Source organism: Pezoporus occidentalis, unplaced genomic scaffold (genome assembly GCF_034315485.1).
Source record: "Pezoporus occidentalis ecotype Australia unplaced genomic scaffold, CSIRO_AGI_Poc_V1 ctg433, whole genome shotgun sequence".
NCBI classification, from domain to species: Eukaryota; Metazoa; Chordata; class Aves; order Psittaciformes; family Psittacidae; genus Pezoporus; species Pezoporus occidentalis.
Window position 1 is genome coordinate 51916 of NW_026915762.1, and position 16059 is coordinate 67974.

Sequence of the window (16059 nt, forward strand, 5' to 3'; positions counted from 1 at the left end):
GGGCATGAAGGGGGATGCTGTACCATGGAGCAGGAATACCTGGAGCAGGCAGGGGGATGCTGTACCAAGGAGCAGGAATACCTGGAGCAGGCAGGGGGATGCTGTACCAAGGAGCAGGAATACCTGGAGCAGGCAGGGGGATGCTGTACCAAGGAGCAGGAATACCTGGAGCAGGCAGGGGGATGCTGTACCAAGGAGCAGGAATACCTGGAGCAGGCAGGGGGATGCTGTACCAAGGAGCAGGAATACCTGGAGCAGGCAGGGGGATGCTGTACCAAGGAGCAGGAATACCCAGGACATGAAGGGGGATGCTGTACCAAGGAGCAGGAATACCTGGAGCAGGCAGGGGGATGCTGTACCAAGGAGCAGGAATACCTGGAGCAGGCAGGGGATGCTGTACCAAGGAGCAGGAATACCTGGAGCAGGCAGGGGGATGCTGTACCAAGGAGCAGGAATACCCAGGACATGAAGGGGGATGCTGTACCAAGGAGCAGGAATACCTGGAGCAGGCAGGGGGATGCTGTACCAAGGAGCAGGAATACCCAGGACAGGCAGGGGGATGCTGTACCAAGGAGCAGGAATACCTGGAGCAGGCAGGGGATGCTGTACCAAGGAGCAGGAATACCTGGAGCAGGCAGGGGGATGCTGTACCAAGGAGCAGGAATCCCCAGGACATGAAGGGGGATGCTGTACCAAGGAGCAGGAATACCTGGAGCAGGCAGGGGGATGCTGTACCAAGGAGCAGGAATCCCCAGGGCAGGCAGGGGGATGCTGTACCAAGGAGCAGGAATACCTGGAGCAGGCAGGGGGATGCTGTACCAAGGAGCAGGAATCCCCAGGGCAGGCAGGGGGATGCTGTACCAAGGAGCAGGAATACCTGGAGCAGGCAGGGGGATGCTGTACCAAGGAGCAGGAATCCCCAGGACATGAAGGGGGATGCTGTACCAAGGAGCAGGAATACCTGGAGCAGGCAGGGGGATGCTGTACCAAGGAGCAGGAATCCCCAGGACATGAAGGGGGATGCTGTACCAAGGAGCAGGAATACCCAGGGCATGAAGGGGGATGCTGTACCAAGGAGCAGGAATACCTGGAGCAGGCAGGGGATGCTGTACCAAGGAGCAGGAATACCTGGAGCAGGCAGGGGATGCTGTACCAAGGAGCAGGAATACCTGGAGCAGGCAGGGGGATGCTGTACCAAGGAGCAGGAGTACCCAGGGCATGAAGGGGGATGCTGTACCAAGGAGCAGGAATCCCCAGGGCAGGCAGGGGGATGCTGTACCAAGGAGCAGGAACACCTGGAGCAGGCAGGGGATGCTGTACCAAGGAGCAGGAATACCTGGGGCAGGCAGGGGATGCTGTACCAAGGAGCAGGAATACCCAGGGCATGAAGGGGGATGCTGTACCAAGGAGCAGGAATACCTGGAGCAGGCAGGGGATGCTGTACCAAGGAGCAGGAATACCCGGAGCAGGCAGGGGATGCTGTACCAAGGAGCAGGAATACCCGGAGCAGCACAAAGCCGATGTGATGTTAAGATCCAGCTTTGTTCCCAGGTGCTGCTCGGGGATGTTGGGGTTGGGGCAGCATCCCCGGGCCTCCTCACATTCCCAGGAGCCAACAAGGTGCATCCTGTCCCCCCCTGCCCCTGGATCAGCCGTGGGAAGGGGCTGCATTCAATCCAGGCAGGGGGGAACTGGCTCCGGTGTTCCCTCTGCTCCCTTATCTCCCCCAGCCCGGCCCCTCTGCTGCACTGACTGCAGGGGAACCCGAGCTCCTCACCAGGGCAAGCTGGTGGTGAGAGCATGAGCTCCCTGGAGGGGGATCGGGGATGCTGGAGCCTAAGGGGAGAAGGGCCCTTTCCAAAGGGAGCTGTGGTGCTGGCACAAACCCTGCTCGGCCCCGTGGGTGCTGTGCCCAGGTGAGGAGCAGCCCGGGGCTCCCCCTGCCTGGTGTTCACAGGCATCTAGCCTGGAACTGGGGTTAAGAATTCCCTTTCTGCTTCCCTCCCCTCCTGTGGAGCTTCAGAGGTTTGGAGCTTACAGAATCCCAGCCTGGTTTGGGGTGAAGGGACCTCAAAGCTCCTCCAGCTCCAACCACGGGCAGGGCAGGGACCCCTTCCCCTGGGGCAGGGTGCTCCGAGCCCCTGTGTCCAAGCTGCCCTTGAGTACTGCCAGGGATGGAGCATCCCAAACCTCTCCCTTCAACCCCTTCCATGGGGAAGAACTCCCCAAGCTCCCATCAACTCTTCCCTCTTCCTCCTCCTCCCATCCCTGCCTCCCTTGTCCCAACCCCTCTCCAGGCTCCCTGCAGCCCCTTCATGCCCTGGAGCTGCTCTCAGCTCTCCCCTTCCCGCAGCAGAGGGGCAGGATCCCCTCCCTGCGCTGCTGCTTCCACTCTGGGTGCACCCAGCACACGGGGGGGGGGGGTTCTCCTCCCCCAGCCCCCCAAGTCCTGCTCCTCAGGCTCCAGCCCCTCTCCCCCAGCCTGGCTCAGTGCTGGGGTTCCCCCGATCCACAGCAGGACCTTGCCCTTGGCCTGGTTGAGCCCCAGGAGGTTCCCAGCCCTCCAGCCTGGATCCCAGCCCTTCCCTCCATCATCGCTGCACCCACCACCCGCATCCTGAATCGCATCCCAAAAGGGATCCGTGAGCATCTTCCGGGGCCCATTCCACCTGGGCTCGCTGGAATGTAGCCCCAGCAGGGGAAGGACCAGATTTCCTCTGGGCAGCATCCGTGCTCAGCCCTGCCTCACGCCGCCTCTTGGCACCGGTCACAGCCCGCACGGTGCCGGTGCCCAGCCTGTGCCCAGCGCTGCCAGGGCAGGGGGTTTACAGCCGGCTTTCGGCCCCTGCTGAGCCGGGGGTGGCTGGACCCGGGCACAGGCTGCGGAGAGGCGCGTTGAGACCCGCGGCTGCGGGATGCGGCGTGGCCCCTGCGGAGCCTCCGAGCCGTGTCTCGTCCGCAGGCGCTGTACGGTGACACCATGAGTGCCCTCCAAGAGCTGCTCAAGAGCCTCCTGCAGAGGAACCTCACCCCCCACGGCCTCCAGGACATGTTTGCGGTGCGTGCAGCCCGGCTCCGGTGCCTTCTGCAGGGGGGGGGCAGCGGGGAAGCGGAGGGGTTTGGACCCAGAGCTGGCAGCAGCGGGACGGGTCCGGGCTTCTCCGTGTGCCACGAGGTCTGCTGTGAGCCTCAGCATCCTCCTGCACACAGCCTGCTTGGGGCAGGCTCCTTATGGACCCTTGGGTCCACCCCTCCTCTTGCCAGGGTGGGCAGCCCAGCGCTGAGGAGGAGGTCGCTGTTAGCAGGGGACCTGCAACTGGAGCCTCACCGAGGGGCACTTGGGCTGTTGGCTCGGGGGGCTGGTTCCTGCAGCCTGAGGGAGCCCTTGGCTGCCCGAGGCAAAGCAGCTGAGCTGCTCCCCTCCTTCCTGGTGGAACAGAATGGTTGGGGTTGGAAAGGACCTGAAGCTCATCCAGTTCCAACCCCCTGCCACGGGCAGGGACATCTCACCCTAAACCATGGCACCCAAGGCTTCGTCCAACCTGGCCTTGAGCACTGCCAGGGATGGAGCATTCCCAACCTCCCTGGGCAACCCATTCCAGTGCCTCAGCACCCTCACAGGAACGAATTTCCTCCTTAGATCCAACCTAACCCCCCCCTGTTTCAGTTTGAACCCGTTACCCCTTGTCCTGTCCCTGCAGTCCCTAATGAAGAGTCCCTCCCCAGCATCCCTATAGCCCCCTTCAGGCACTGGACGCTGCTCTGAGGTCTCCCTGCAGCCTTCTCTTCTCCAGGCTCCACAGCCCCAGTGTTCCCAGCCTCTCCTCATAGACGCGATGCTCCCCCCTGCAGCATTTAGGCCCCTGGATCAAGTCGAGCAAGGACCACGAGCGGCAGCGGGCAGTGGAGATCAGCGCCGCCTTGTTGGACTTCTACCTGAGCACCCTCAACGTCAGCGTGAGTGCGCCCGGGGGCCTCATCCTGCACCCCCCCCTCCCTGTGCCCCCCGCTCCCCATGCTCAGGCTCCCCCCCTCTTTGTCCCCCCAGACCGTGACCCCCTTCTACAACCTCAGCGTCCTCATCGCCCTCTTCTCTCCGCGCTGCTCGGACGCGGTGCCCAGCGTCCGCCTGCACGCCGTGGACTGCGTCTACTGCCTGCTCTACATCCAGCTCTGCTACGAGGGTGAGCAGGGGGAGCTGCTGCCCCGCTCTGCGCGGTGGGGCACAGGGATGCGCAGCCCGCCCCTCCTCGCCTCTGGTAACAGAGCCGTGGCATGGCTTGGGATGAAGGGAGCTGGAAGCTGCTCCAGCTCCAACCCCTTGCACCGGAGCAGGGTGCTCCGAGCCCCTGTGTCCGAGCTGCCCTTGAGCACTGCCAGGGATGGGGCAGCCCCAGCTCCTCTGGGCACCCTGTGCCGGCGCCTCAGCACCCTCCCAGGGAAGAGCTTCCTGAGAGCTCAGCTCAGCCTCCCCTCGGGCACGTTCGAGCCATTCCCCTTGGCCTGGCCCTGCATCCCCTGTCCCAAGCCCCTCTCCAGGCTTCCCGGAGCCCCTTGATGCTCTCCAGGCAGGAGCCGGTTCGAGCCTGGCGTTCCTGCCGCCTCCGGGAGAGGTCAGTCCTCCTCTTCGGATGGAGGCACCGGGCCCCTCAGCACCGCGGGAGGACTTCTATGGGAATCATAGAACCACCTGGGCTGGAAAAGACCTTTAGGATCCTGTGGTCCTGCTCTCCAGAGCAGCGCAAGCCCTTCTGGTCCTTGAGTTTCCTGCTCCTCCCTGTAAGCCGGGCCAGCTCTGCAGCGTGGGGAGGTCTCTCTGGGATGCAGGATACAGGGGATGCCGCTCCGTGACCGCTCCCGCCCGGATGCAGGTTTCGCCCGGGACCACAGGGATGAGATGGTGGAGGGGCTGAAGGCTCTGAAGCAAGGCCTGGAGGAGCCCGACTTCACCGTCCTCTTCCACACCTGCAACAGCCTGGCCACGGTAAGTGCAGCGTGAGCCCAGCGCGGCCGCGGGCTCCGCACTGGGACCTGCGGGGGGCCTCTGGGGGTGCTCACCTCCATGGGGCAGCTGCTGGTGCCCTCTTCGGGGCTCAGTGCCCCACAGCGAGGTCCCCCACGCAGGGACTCCTGCCTGGCTGGGCTGGGGCTCAGCGTGGCCCTTCCCAGGTCTGATGCACAAGCTGAGCTCCGGGTTATCCGGTGATGCTGATGGCTCCGTCAGCGTGGTGCTGATGGCACCTTGCGGCCTGACCCTCGCTCCCATCCGTTGCAGAATCATGGAACCACGATGGTTTGGGTGGGAAGGGACTTTAAAGCCGTTCCTCCTCCTCCCATCCCTGCCTCCCCTGTCCCAGCCCCTCTCCAGGCTCCCTGCAGCCCCTTCAGGCCCTGGAGCTGCTCTCAGCTCCCCTCTTCAGGAGCCCTCTCTTGTCCAGGCTCAGCTCTCCCAGCCTGGCTCCAGCCCTCGCAGCAGCCCCACATCCCCCTTGCACTGGGGACCCCCAGGATCCGAGTGGGGTCCCACGAGAGCATCGCCTCCAGCGTGGGCTCCCCTTTGGGCTCTGCGCTGAGGGGCGGTGTTCACTGCCCCATGGCAGCCATGGGGCTCATCTGCTGTGCTCCCTGCAGGTGGTGGGGAAGCGCATCCCTCCCGAGCAGCTCCTGAGCCTCCTGCTTGCCCTCTTCGAGGGGCTGGGGGATCCCGACAGGAACTGCTCCCGCGCAGCCACCGTCATCATCAACTCCCTGCTCAAGGAGCGCGGGGCAGTGCTGCAGGAGAAGGTGAGCTCCTGGCCTCCCCCCAGCCAGGGCTTGGGGCCTCCCATGGGGCTGTAGCCCCAGAGATTCCCACCGGCAGCTCCAGGGCTGGTTTGCTGGGATCCTCTGTTCCGGGCGGGGATGCTCCAGCAGGCTCCAGGCCTTGGCAGGGTTGGGATATCCAGCACAGGGAAGGGTCCATCCCTGCTGGGAGAAGGGAGGTGGTTAAGCCCTGTATCAGCCATGGCTGCCGCAGGCCAGAGGAACACTTGCCCCAAGGCCAGGTTGGACACAGGGGCTGCTGGGGCACCGGAGCTCCCTCTCCAGCCTCTTCCCCTCTCTCCTACATGGGGTCACTCCCAGGTCCATGACTCCCCTCAGGGTGGGATCCAGCGCAGGTCCTGGACCCGGAGCCGATGCTGAGCCTGGGAGCCGGTGGGGCAGCCCCTGCTCTTAGCCCAGGGATGTGCTATGGGCCGTGCTCTGCTCCTCAGCTCCCTCTGCCACAGCTCAGGGTGTGCTCCACAGCCCCGCCAGGCCCGCAGCATCTCCCTGCATCCGGCTCACTGAGCCCCCCCCACGGCCCCGGTGCTGGGGCTGGGGCTGGGGCAGGGGCAGGGGCAGGATGCTCCTGGCTGCATCCTCCGAGCCCCTGCAGCCTCCTCCATGCTCAGCTCCCGAGGTGGGGAAGGATCCTGGGCTTCCAGGGGGGGCTGGCAGCGGTTCTGCTCATACCCCGTGAGCAGGAGCATCCCCGCCATGGGACCAGAAGGGTTCTGCCCGATGTTCTGCCCACCCACCCTGTCCTCTCCAGTCCCATTGCCTGCCTGAGGGGATGGGACACGCGTGTCCTGGCTGCAGGGACTGTCCTGGCAGTGACACCGAGTGCTCAGCATCCCCCAGGATCAGGCATGGCATCAGCCAAGGGGGGGAAACACCTCTCAGCTCATCCAGTCCAACCGATCCCAGCCCTGCCAAGGCCACCCCTGCCCCACGTCCCCGAGTGCCCCATCTGCACATCCTTTGGGTACCTCCAGGGCCGGTGACTGCAGCCCTGCCCCGGGCAGCCTCTTCCGATGCCTGAGCACCCTCTGGGGCAGGAATTGTTCCTCAGCTCCATCTAAACCTGCCCTGGTGCAGCTTGAGGCCGGTTCCTCTTGTCCCATCCCTTGTTCCTTGGGAGCAGAGCCCAGCCCCTCCTGGCTCCATCCTCCTGGCAGGCACTTGGAGGGAGCCATCAGGTCCCCCCTGAGCCTTCCCTTCCCCATGTGAACCCCCCAGGTCCCTCAGCCCTTCCCCATCACCCCTGTGCTCCAGGCCCTGCTCCAGCTCCATTCCCTTCTCCGGCCCCACTCCAGCACCTCAAGGTCTCTGTTGCAGTGAGGGGCCCCCAGTTGGACCCAGTGCTCAGCCTGGTGCCTCTGTCCCTTCTTTGCCCAGGTCCCTGACATCATGAGCATCATCCACAGCAAGCTGGAGGAGGTGGATGAGGAGCACGTCCGCAAGGCTGCCCAGCAGACCGTCTACATCCTGGCCTCCCAGCACAAGAGCGTGGTGGTGTCCAGCCTGCTGGGCAGCGCGCTGCCCTTCGACAGGTCCTGCGCTGCTCCCGGGGCTCATCCAGCCCCCCGCCGTGGTCCTGGGCCTTGGGCCAGGCTGTGGTTAAGCCCTGGTGCCTTGCAGCAGCAATGGGATCCAGCTGGAATTCCCCTGGGGAGCTGCCTGCAGCCGGAGCTGCCTTCCAGGGGGGGATTGCTGGGCAGCAAAGCTGGCTCCGGGGAGCTTGGGGTGCTCAGGGCTGCGTTATGGGGATGCTGGGGAGGGACTCTTCATTGGGGACTGCAGGGACAGGACAAGGGGTAACGGTGTCAAACTGAAACGGGGGGGGGTTAGGTTGGATCTAAGGAGGAAATTCGTTCCTGTGAGGGTGCTGAGGCACTGGAATGGGTTGCCCAGGGAGGTTGGGAATGCTCCATCCCTGGTGGTGTCCAAGGCCAGGTTGGGCAGAGCCTTGGGTGCCATGGTTTAGGGTGAGGTGTCCCTGCCCGTGGCACAGGGTTGGAGCTGGCTGAGCTTCAGGTCCTTTCCATTCTATGATTCTATGATTATGGGGCAGGTCTCATCCCCCCAGGCTGCTGAGTTGGTGCCAGCCCCAAGCTGAGCCTTGAGCGACTGTGGCTGCCCCATCCCTGGCAGTGCTCAAGGGCAGCTTGGACACAGGGGCTCCGAGCACCCTGCTCCAGGGGAAGGGGTCCCTGCCCATGGCTGGAGCTGGAGGGGCTTTAAGGTCCCTTCATCCCAACCCATTCCATGAGTCCGTGACTGTGAATCGAGCCCATGGGTACCGGACCCTCTGCCAGCTCCATCCTCCATGGAAGAGGGAAGAGTTGATGGGATCTTGGGAAGTTCTTCCCCATGGAAGGGGTTGAAGGGAGAGGTTTGGGATGCTCCATCCCTGGCAGTGCTCAAGGGCAGGTTGGACACAGGGGCTCCAAGCGCCCTGCTCCAGGGGAAGGGGATGGAGCTGGAGGGGCTTTAAGGTCCCTTCAACCCAAACCAATCGGTTCCTGTCCTGTGGGACCTGGTGATGTGCTCCTCACCCTTGTTCCAGCGCTGTTGGCGATGGGACCCAAGTGTTCCCTGGCTCATGGAGGGACCCGGAGCGCTCCCGGTGCCAAAGCTCCCTTCCCTCCTGCTCTGTCCTGCAGCCACACGTGCACCATGTGGAGGTCCCTGGCCACCGAGCCCACCCTCACCTCGCAGATCCTGGAGCAGCTCCTGGACAAGGTGAACAGGGATGTGCCCTACAAGGAGAGCAAGAGCTTCCTGCTGGGCAGCGGCTCGGAGCGCATCGCCACCCCTCTGCCGCTGGCTGTGAGTACCCCGCTGCGGGGCCAGCCCCATCGAGGGTCCCCTGCCCCACACCTGCAGCGCTTCCCTTGTGCCAAGGCTTGTGCCTAATGCCCATTAGAGCCCAGGCACCGGCTCGTAAAGGGCTCGCAGGTGCTGGGGCAGAGCGCTTTGCGTTTGATGCCTCCCGGAGCTGGAGCCAGATGTGCGGGTTTCCTGCTGCTGCAGCTGCTGTGCAACGGGGCTGCCCCCCCCCAGCTGCGCTGCTCCTGCCCCACTGCGCTCCTCACCCCGCCTCAATGGGGCTCCGGGGCATCCCGGGCGTGTGCGGTGTCCTCCTGCCCCACTGCGCTCCTCACCCCGCCTCCATGGGGCTCCGGGGCATCCCGGGCGTGTGCGGTGTCCTCCTGCCCCACTGCGCTCCTCACCCCGCCTCCATGGGGCTCCGGGGCATCCCGGGCATGTGCGGTGTCCTCCTGCCCCCCTGCGCTCCTCACCCCGCCTCAATGGGGCTCCGGGGCATCCCGGCCGTGTGCGGTGTCCTCCTGCCCCACTGCGCTCCTCACCCCGCCTCAATGGGGCTCCGGGGCATCCCGGCCGTGTGCGGTGTCCTCCTGCCCCACTGCGCTCCTCACCCCGCCTCAATGGGGCTCCGGGGCATCCCGGCCGTGTGCGGTGTCCTCCTGCCCCCCTGCGCTCCTCACCCCGCCTCCATGGGGCTCCGGGGCATCCCGGGCGTGTGCGGTGTCCTCCTGCCCCACTGCGCTCCTCACCCCGCCTCAATGGGGCTCCGGGGCATCCCGGGCGTGTGCGGTGTCCTCCTGCCCCCCTGCGCTCCTCACCCCGCTTCAATGGGGCTCCGGGGCATCCCGGGCGTGTGCGGTGTCCTCCTGTCCCACTGCGCTCCTCACCCCGCCTCAATGGGGCTCCGGGGCATCCCGGACGTGTGCGGTGTCCTCCTGCCCCACTGCGCTCCTCACCCCGCCTCAATGGGGCTCCGGGGCATCCCGGACGTGTGCGGTGTCCTCCTGCCCCCAAAACGCGGCTCCTGCGTCTGCTCCTCCTCCCCCAGGGGCAGAAAGCAGAGGTGGGATGCCGAGCATCCCAAAGAGCTGCGGAGGGATGTGGAGAGGGGGCGCTGGGGTGGAGGGGACCCTGCGGTGAGCTGGGAGGAAGGGGGCTTAAAGCTGCTCCAGCTCCAGCCACGGGCAGGGCAGGCAGGGACCCCTTCCCCTGGAGCAGGGTGCTCCGAGCCCCTGGGTCCAAGCTGCCCTTGGGCACTGCCGGGGATGGGGCAGGCGCAGCTTCTCCTTGCACCCATCCCGGTGCCCCAGCACCCTCATGGGGAAGAACTTCCCGAGATCCGATCTCAGCCTCCCCTCTGGAAGCTTAAATCCATTCCCATCCCTCCCGCTTGAATCCATTCCCCCCTTCCAGGTTAAATCCATTCCCCCCCCATCCCTCCAGGTTGAATCCATTCCCATCCCTCCCGCTTGAATCCATTCCCCCCTTCCAGGTTAAATCCATTCCCCCCCCATCCCTCCAGGTTGAATCCATTCCCATCCCTCCCGCTTGAATCCATTCCCCCCTTCCAGGTTAAATCCATTCCCCCCTTCCAGGTTAAATCCATTCCCATCCCTCCAGGTTAAATCCATTCCCCCTCCCATCCCTCCAGGATGAATCCATTCCCCCTCCCATCCCTCCAGGTTAAATCCATTCCCCCCCTCCCATCCCTCCAGGATGAATCCATTCCCCCCCTCCCATCCCTCCAGGATGAATCCATTCCCCCCCCCATCCCTCCAGGATGAATCCATTCCCCCCTCTCCCATCCCTCCAGGATGAATCCATTCCCCCCCTCCCATCCCTCCAGGATGAATCCATTCCCCCTCTCCCATCCCTCCAGGATGAATCCATTCCCCCCCTCCCATCCCTCCAGGATGAATCCATTCCCCCTCTCCCATCCCTCCAGGATGAATCCATTCCCCCCCTCTCATCCCTTCAGGATGAATCCATTCCCCCTCTCCCATCCCTCCATGATGAATCCATTCCCTCTCCCATCCCTCCAGGTTAAATCCATTCCCCCTCTCCCATCCCTCCAGGATGAATCCATTCCCCCTCTCCCATCCCTCCAGGATGAATCCATTCCCCCTCTCCCATCCCTCCAGGTTAAATCCATTCCCCCTCCCATCCCTCCAGGATGAATCCATTCCCTCTCCCATCCCTCCAGGTTAAATCCATTCCCCCCCTCCCATCCCTCCAGGATGAATCCATTCCCCCCCTCCCATCCCTCCAGGATGAATCCATTCCCCCTCCCATCCCTCCAGGATGAATCCATTCCCTCTCCCATCCCTCCAGGATGAATCCATTCCCTCTCCCATCCCTCCAGGATGAATCCATTCCCCCTCCCATCCCTCCAGGTTAAATCCATTCCCCCTCTCCCATCCCTCCAGGATGAATCCATTCCCCCTCCCATCCCTCCAGGTTAAATCCATTCCCCCTCCCATCCCTCCAGGTTAAATCCATTCCCCCTCTCCCATCCCTCCAGGTTGAATCCATTCCCCCTCTCCCATCCCTCCAGGTTAAATCCATTCCCCCCCTCCCATCCCTCCAGGATGAATCCATTCCCCCCCCCCATCCCTCCAGGATGAATCCATTCCCCCCCCTCCCATCCCTCCATGATGAATCCATTCCCTCTCCCATCCCTCCAGGATGAATCCATTCCCCCTCCCATCCCTCCAGGGTGAATCCATTCCCCCTCCCATCCCTCCAGGATGAATCCATTCCCTCTCCCATCCCTCCAGGTTAAATCCATTCCCCCTCCCATCCCTCCAGGATGAATCCATTCCCTCTCCCATCCCTCCAGGATGAATCCATTCCCCCCCTCCCATCCCTCCAGGATGAATCCATTCCCCCCCCCCATCCCTCCAGGTTGAATCCATTCCCCCTCCCATCCCTCCAGGTTGAATCCATTCCCCCTCTCCCATCCCTCCAGGATGAATCCATTCCCCCCCTCCCATCCCTCCAGGATGAATCCATCCCTCTCTCATCCCTCCAGGATGAATCCATTCCCTCTCCCATCCCTCCAGGATGAATCCATTCCCCCCCTCCCATCCCTCCAGGATGAATCCATCCCTCTCTCATCCCTCCAGGATGAATCCATTCCCTCTCCCATCCCTCCAGGATGAATCCATTCCCCCCTCCCATCCCTCCAGGATGAATCCATTCCCTCTCCCATCCCTCCAGGATGAATCCATTCCCCCCCCCATCCCTCCAGGATGAATCCATTCCCTCTCCCATCCCTCCAGGATGAATCCATTCCTCCCCTCCCATCCCTCCAGGATGAATCCATTCCCTCTCCCATCCCTCCAGGTTGAATTCATTCCCCCTCTCCCATCCCTCCAGGATGAATCCATTCCCTCTCCCATCCCTCCAGGATGAATCCATTCCCTCTCCCATCCCTCCAGGATGAATCCATTCCCCCCCCCATCCCTCCAGGATGAATCCATTCCCTCTCCCATCCCTCCAGGTTAAATCCATTCCCCCTCCCATCCCTCCAGGATGAATCCATTCCCCCCCCATCCCTCCAGGATGAATCCATTCCCTCTCCCATCCCTCCAGGATGAATCCATTCCCCTCCCATCCTTCCAGGATGAATCCATTCCCCCCCCCCATCCCTCCAGGATGAATCCATTCCCTCTCCCATCCCTCCAGGATGAATCCATTTCCCCTCCCATCCCTCCAGGATGAATCCATTCCCTCTCCCATCCCTCCAGGATGAATCCATTCCCCTCCCATCCCTCCAGGATGAATCCATTCCCTCTCCCATCCCTCCAGGATGAATCCATTCCCTCTCCCATCCCTCCAGGATGAATCCATTCCCCCTCTCCCATCCCTCCAGGATGAATCCATTCCCTCTCCCATCCCTCCAGGATGAATCCAGTCCCCCCCCCCATCCCTCCAGGATGAATCCATTCCCTCTCCCATCCCTCCAGGATGAATCCATTCCCCCTCCCATCCCTTCAGGATGAATCCATTCCCCCTCTCCCATCCCTCCAGGATGAATCCATTCCCCCTCCCATCCCTCCAGGTTAAATCCATTCCCCCTCCCATCCCTCCAGGATGAATCCATTCCCTCTCCCATCCCTCCAGGTTGAATCCATTCCCTCTCCCATCCCTCCAGGATGAATCCATTCCCCCTCTCCCATCCCTCCAGGTTGAATCCATTCCCCCTCCCATCCCTCCAGGTTAAATCCATTCCCTCTTCCATCCCTCCAGGATGAATCCATTCCCCCCCTCCCATCCCTCCAGGTTAAATCCATTCCCCCCCCATCCCTCCAGGATGAATCCATTCCCTCTCCCATCCCTCCAGGATGAATCCATTCCCTCTCCCATCCCTCCAGGATGAATCCATTCCCCCCCCATCCCTCCAGGATGAATCCATTCCCCCTCTCCCATCCCTCCAGGTTGAATCCATTCCCCCTCTCCCATCCCTCCAGGATGAATCCATTCCCTCTCCCATCCCTCCAGGATGAATCCATTCCCCCCCCATCCCTCCAGGATGAATCCATTCCCCCTCTCCCATCCCTCCAGGTTGAATCCATTCCCCCTCTCCCATCCCTCCAGGATGAATCCATTCCCTCTCCCATCCTTCCAGGTTGAATCCATTCCCTCTCTCATCCCTCCAGGATGAATCCATTCCCCCCCTCCCATCCCTCCACCCCTTTGCTTCTCTTTGCTGCTCCCAGTGCTCCCAGTGCATCCCAGACCCCTCGGTCCCCCCCTGCTCACCCTCCTGCCCCACTCCTGGTGCTCCCAGTGCATCCCAGACCCCTCGGTCCCCCCTGCTCACCCTCCTGCCCCACTCCTGGTGCATCCCAGCCCCCTGCTCACCCTCCTGCCCCACTCCCGGTGCATCCCAGCCCCCTGCTCACCCTCCTGCCCCACTCCCGGTGCATCCCAGCCCCCTGCTCACCCTCCTGCCCCACTCCCGATGCATCCCAGCCCCCCGCTCACCCTCCTGCCCCACTCCCGGTGCATCCCAGACCCCTGCTCACCCTCCTGCCCCACTCCCGGTGCATCCCAGACCCCTGCTCACCCTCCTGCCCCACTCCCGTCTCTCCCCACAGGCCACGTGTGCCCTCTACGAGCTGCTGTGTGCTCCGGAGGCCGGCCCGGCCGTGCAGGGGCTCTATGCCCCCCTCTTCGTCACCCTCCTGCTGCGCCTCAGCTGCGCCCTGGGGGTGCAGCTGCCCAAGAGCCTGCAGGGCCGCGAGCGCAGGAGCTGCAGCAGCCAGGGCCCCGCGCCCCGCAGCCTCCAGCCATGCAGGTACCGCCGTGGGGCGGCCCCATGGGGCTGGGGTGGCTCCAGAGCAGGGGGTGCTGGGGATGGGGAGGGAGAGGTGGGCACAGAGCAGGTGGGTGACACCTGAGGGTGACACCTGAGGGTGACAGCCTGAACCCTGCTGTGGGTGAGTGCTGTGGGTGACAGCCTGAGCCCTGCTGTGGGTCACAGCTGTGGGTGACTGCTGTGGGTGACAGCCTGAACCCTGCTGTGGGTGACACCTGAGGGTGAGTGCTGTGGGTGACAGCCTGAGCCCTGCTGTGGGTGACAGCTGTGGGTGACACCTGTGGGTGACAGCCTGAGCCCTGCTGTGGGTGACACCTGGGGGTAACACCTGTGGGTGACACCTGTGGGTGACAGCCTGAGCCCTGCTGTGGGTCACAGCTGTGGGTGACTGCTGTGGGTCACAGCCTGAGCCCTGCTGTGGGTCACAGCTGTGGGTGACACCTGTGGGTCACAGCCTGAACCCTGCTGTGGGTGACTGCTGTGGGTGACAGCCTGAGCCCTGCTGTGGGTGACAGCTGTGGGTGACAGCCTGAACCCTGCTGTGGGTGACACCTGTGGGTGACGGCTGTGGGTGACAGCCTGAGCCCTGCTGTGGGTCACAGCTGTGGGTGACACCTGAGGGTGACAGCCTGAGCCCTGCTGTGGGTGACTGCTGTGGGTGACACCTGTGGGTGACAGCCTGAGCCCTGCTGTGGGTCACAGCTGTGGGTGACACCTGTGGGTGACAGCCTGAGCCCTGCTGTGGGTCACAGCTGTGGGTGACACCTGTGGGTCACAGCCTGAGCCCTGCTGTGGGTGACACCTGTGGGTGACAGCCTGAGCCCTGCTGTGGGTGACACCTGTGGGTGACAGCCTGAGCCCTGCTGTGGGTCACAGCTGTGGGTGACACCTGTGGGTGACAGCCTGAGCCCTGCTGTGGGTCACAGCTGTGGGTGACACCTGTGGGTGACAGCCTGAGCCCTGCTGTGGGTCACAGCTCTGCTTCCAGAGAGGATGAGGAGGGAAGCAGGATGCAGCCACACTCTGTGTCTGCAGCGTGTCTGGGTCCTATGGAATCCTGGAGTGGTTTGGGTCTGAAGGGACCTTAAAGCTCCTCCAGCTCCAACCCCTGCCGGGGCAGGGACCCCTTCCACCGGAGCAGGGTGCTCCAAGCCCCTGTGTCCAACCTGGCCTTGAGCACTGCCAGGGATGGGGCAGCCCCAGCTTCTCTGAGCAACCCATTCCAGTGCCTTGGGGCTGGAGGAGCTGCAAGGTCCCTTCCATCCCAACCCATTCCATGCCCCTGGGAGCACCAGCCCCGTGTGACCTCCGGAGCGCCGTCAGCTCCTGGATGTTCCCAGCAGTGCCCCTGTGCCAGGCCAGGGGGGTGCCCTCCAGCAGAGCCCCCGTTAGGATGAGCCCTGGTCCCCTCCGTGTCGCATGGGGCAGCACCCACGGGGTGATGGGCTCAGGGAATGCATCCCCCCCCCCGCCCCCCAATGTCTGCAGGTCCTCAGCTCCCTGCGGGGTGCAGGGGATGCTTCCAGCCATTCCCTGTGCCCTGCGTGGCTCCATCCACCTTCAGCAGGTCCTGGTGGCCGCGGTGCGCCCATGGCACAGCCCTGCAGCAACCGCTCCTGCGGGATCTGCCTTGGAGCCCTCGGGCTCTGCGGGCTTGGAGGTGCTGCAGGGAGCTGCTCCACCAGCAGCACAGCAGCCGGAGCCTGCTCTGGAGCTGGGCTTGGCAGCAGGGAGGAGGCTCTGGGCTCCCCTCCAGCCCCATCCTCCGGGAGTTCCCAGACTCGGCTTTGCTCCAGGCTATTCTTAGCGCTGGGAGAGGAAAACCAAGGCTGGAGGAGCCCCGAGAGGCACCAGGGAAAGCAGCAGCGCCCTGGAAGGGCTTCAGCAGCCTTTGGCAGCTCGGTTGTCACCTCCCAGCGGCGAGGAAGGGCCAAGTCCTGACCCACGCCAAGCCACCGGCGCGGCGTCGCTGGCAGCGGTGCCCCCGTCTGCTGCGGAGCCGTGGTGGGCTCTGCCTTAGGCTCACGGAACGGGTTGGGATGAAGGGAGCTGAAAGCTCCTCCAGCTCCAACCCCATCCCCTTCCCCTGGAGCAGGGTGCTC

The 16059-nt window shown here is 63.7% G+C and overlaps 1 protein-coding gene across 2 annotated transcripts in view; it reads left to right on the top strand.

Moving 5' to 3' along the window:
• MROH1 (maestro heat like repeat family member 1) overlaps nucleotides 1-16059 on the top strand; it is a 67463-nt gene that overhangs the window by 28833 nt on the left and 22571 nt on the right. For both annotated transcript variants that reach the window (XM_062634654.1, XM_062634655.1), the window contains 8 exons: nucleotides 2963-3058; nucleotides 3853-3957; nucleotides 4049-4184; nucleotides 4872-4984; nucleotides 5632-5784; nucleotides 7201-7355; nucleotides 8469-8634; nucleotides 13737-13936. In XM_062634654.1, coding sequence (XP_062490638.1) covers nucleotides 2963-3058; nucleotides 3853-3957; nucleotides 4049-4184; nucleotides 4872-4984; nucleotides 5632-5784; nucleotides 7201-7355; nucleotides 8469-8634; nucleotides 13737-13936 — 1124 coding nt within the window. The remainder of the gene's footprint in view (nucleotides 1-2962; nucleotides 3059-3852; nucleotides 3958-4048; nucleotides 4185-4871; nucleotides 4985-5631; nucleotides 5785-7200; nucleotides 7356-8468; nucleotides 8635-13736; nucleotides 13937-16059) is intronic.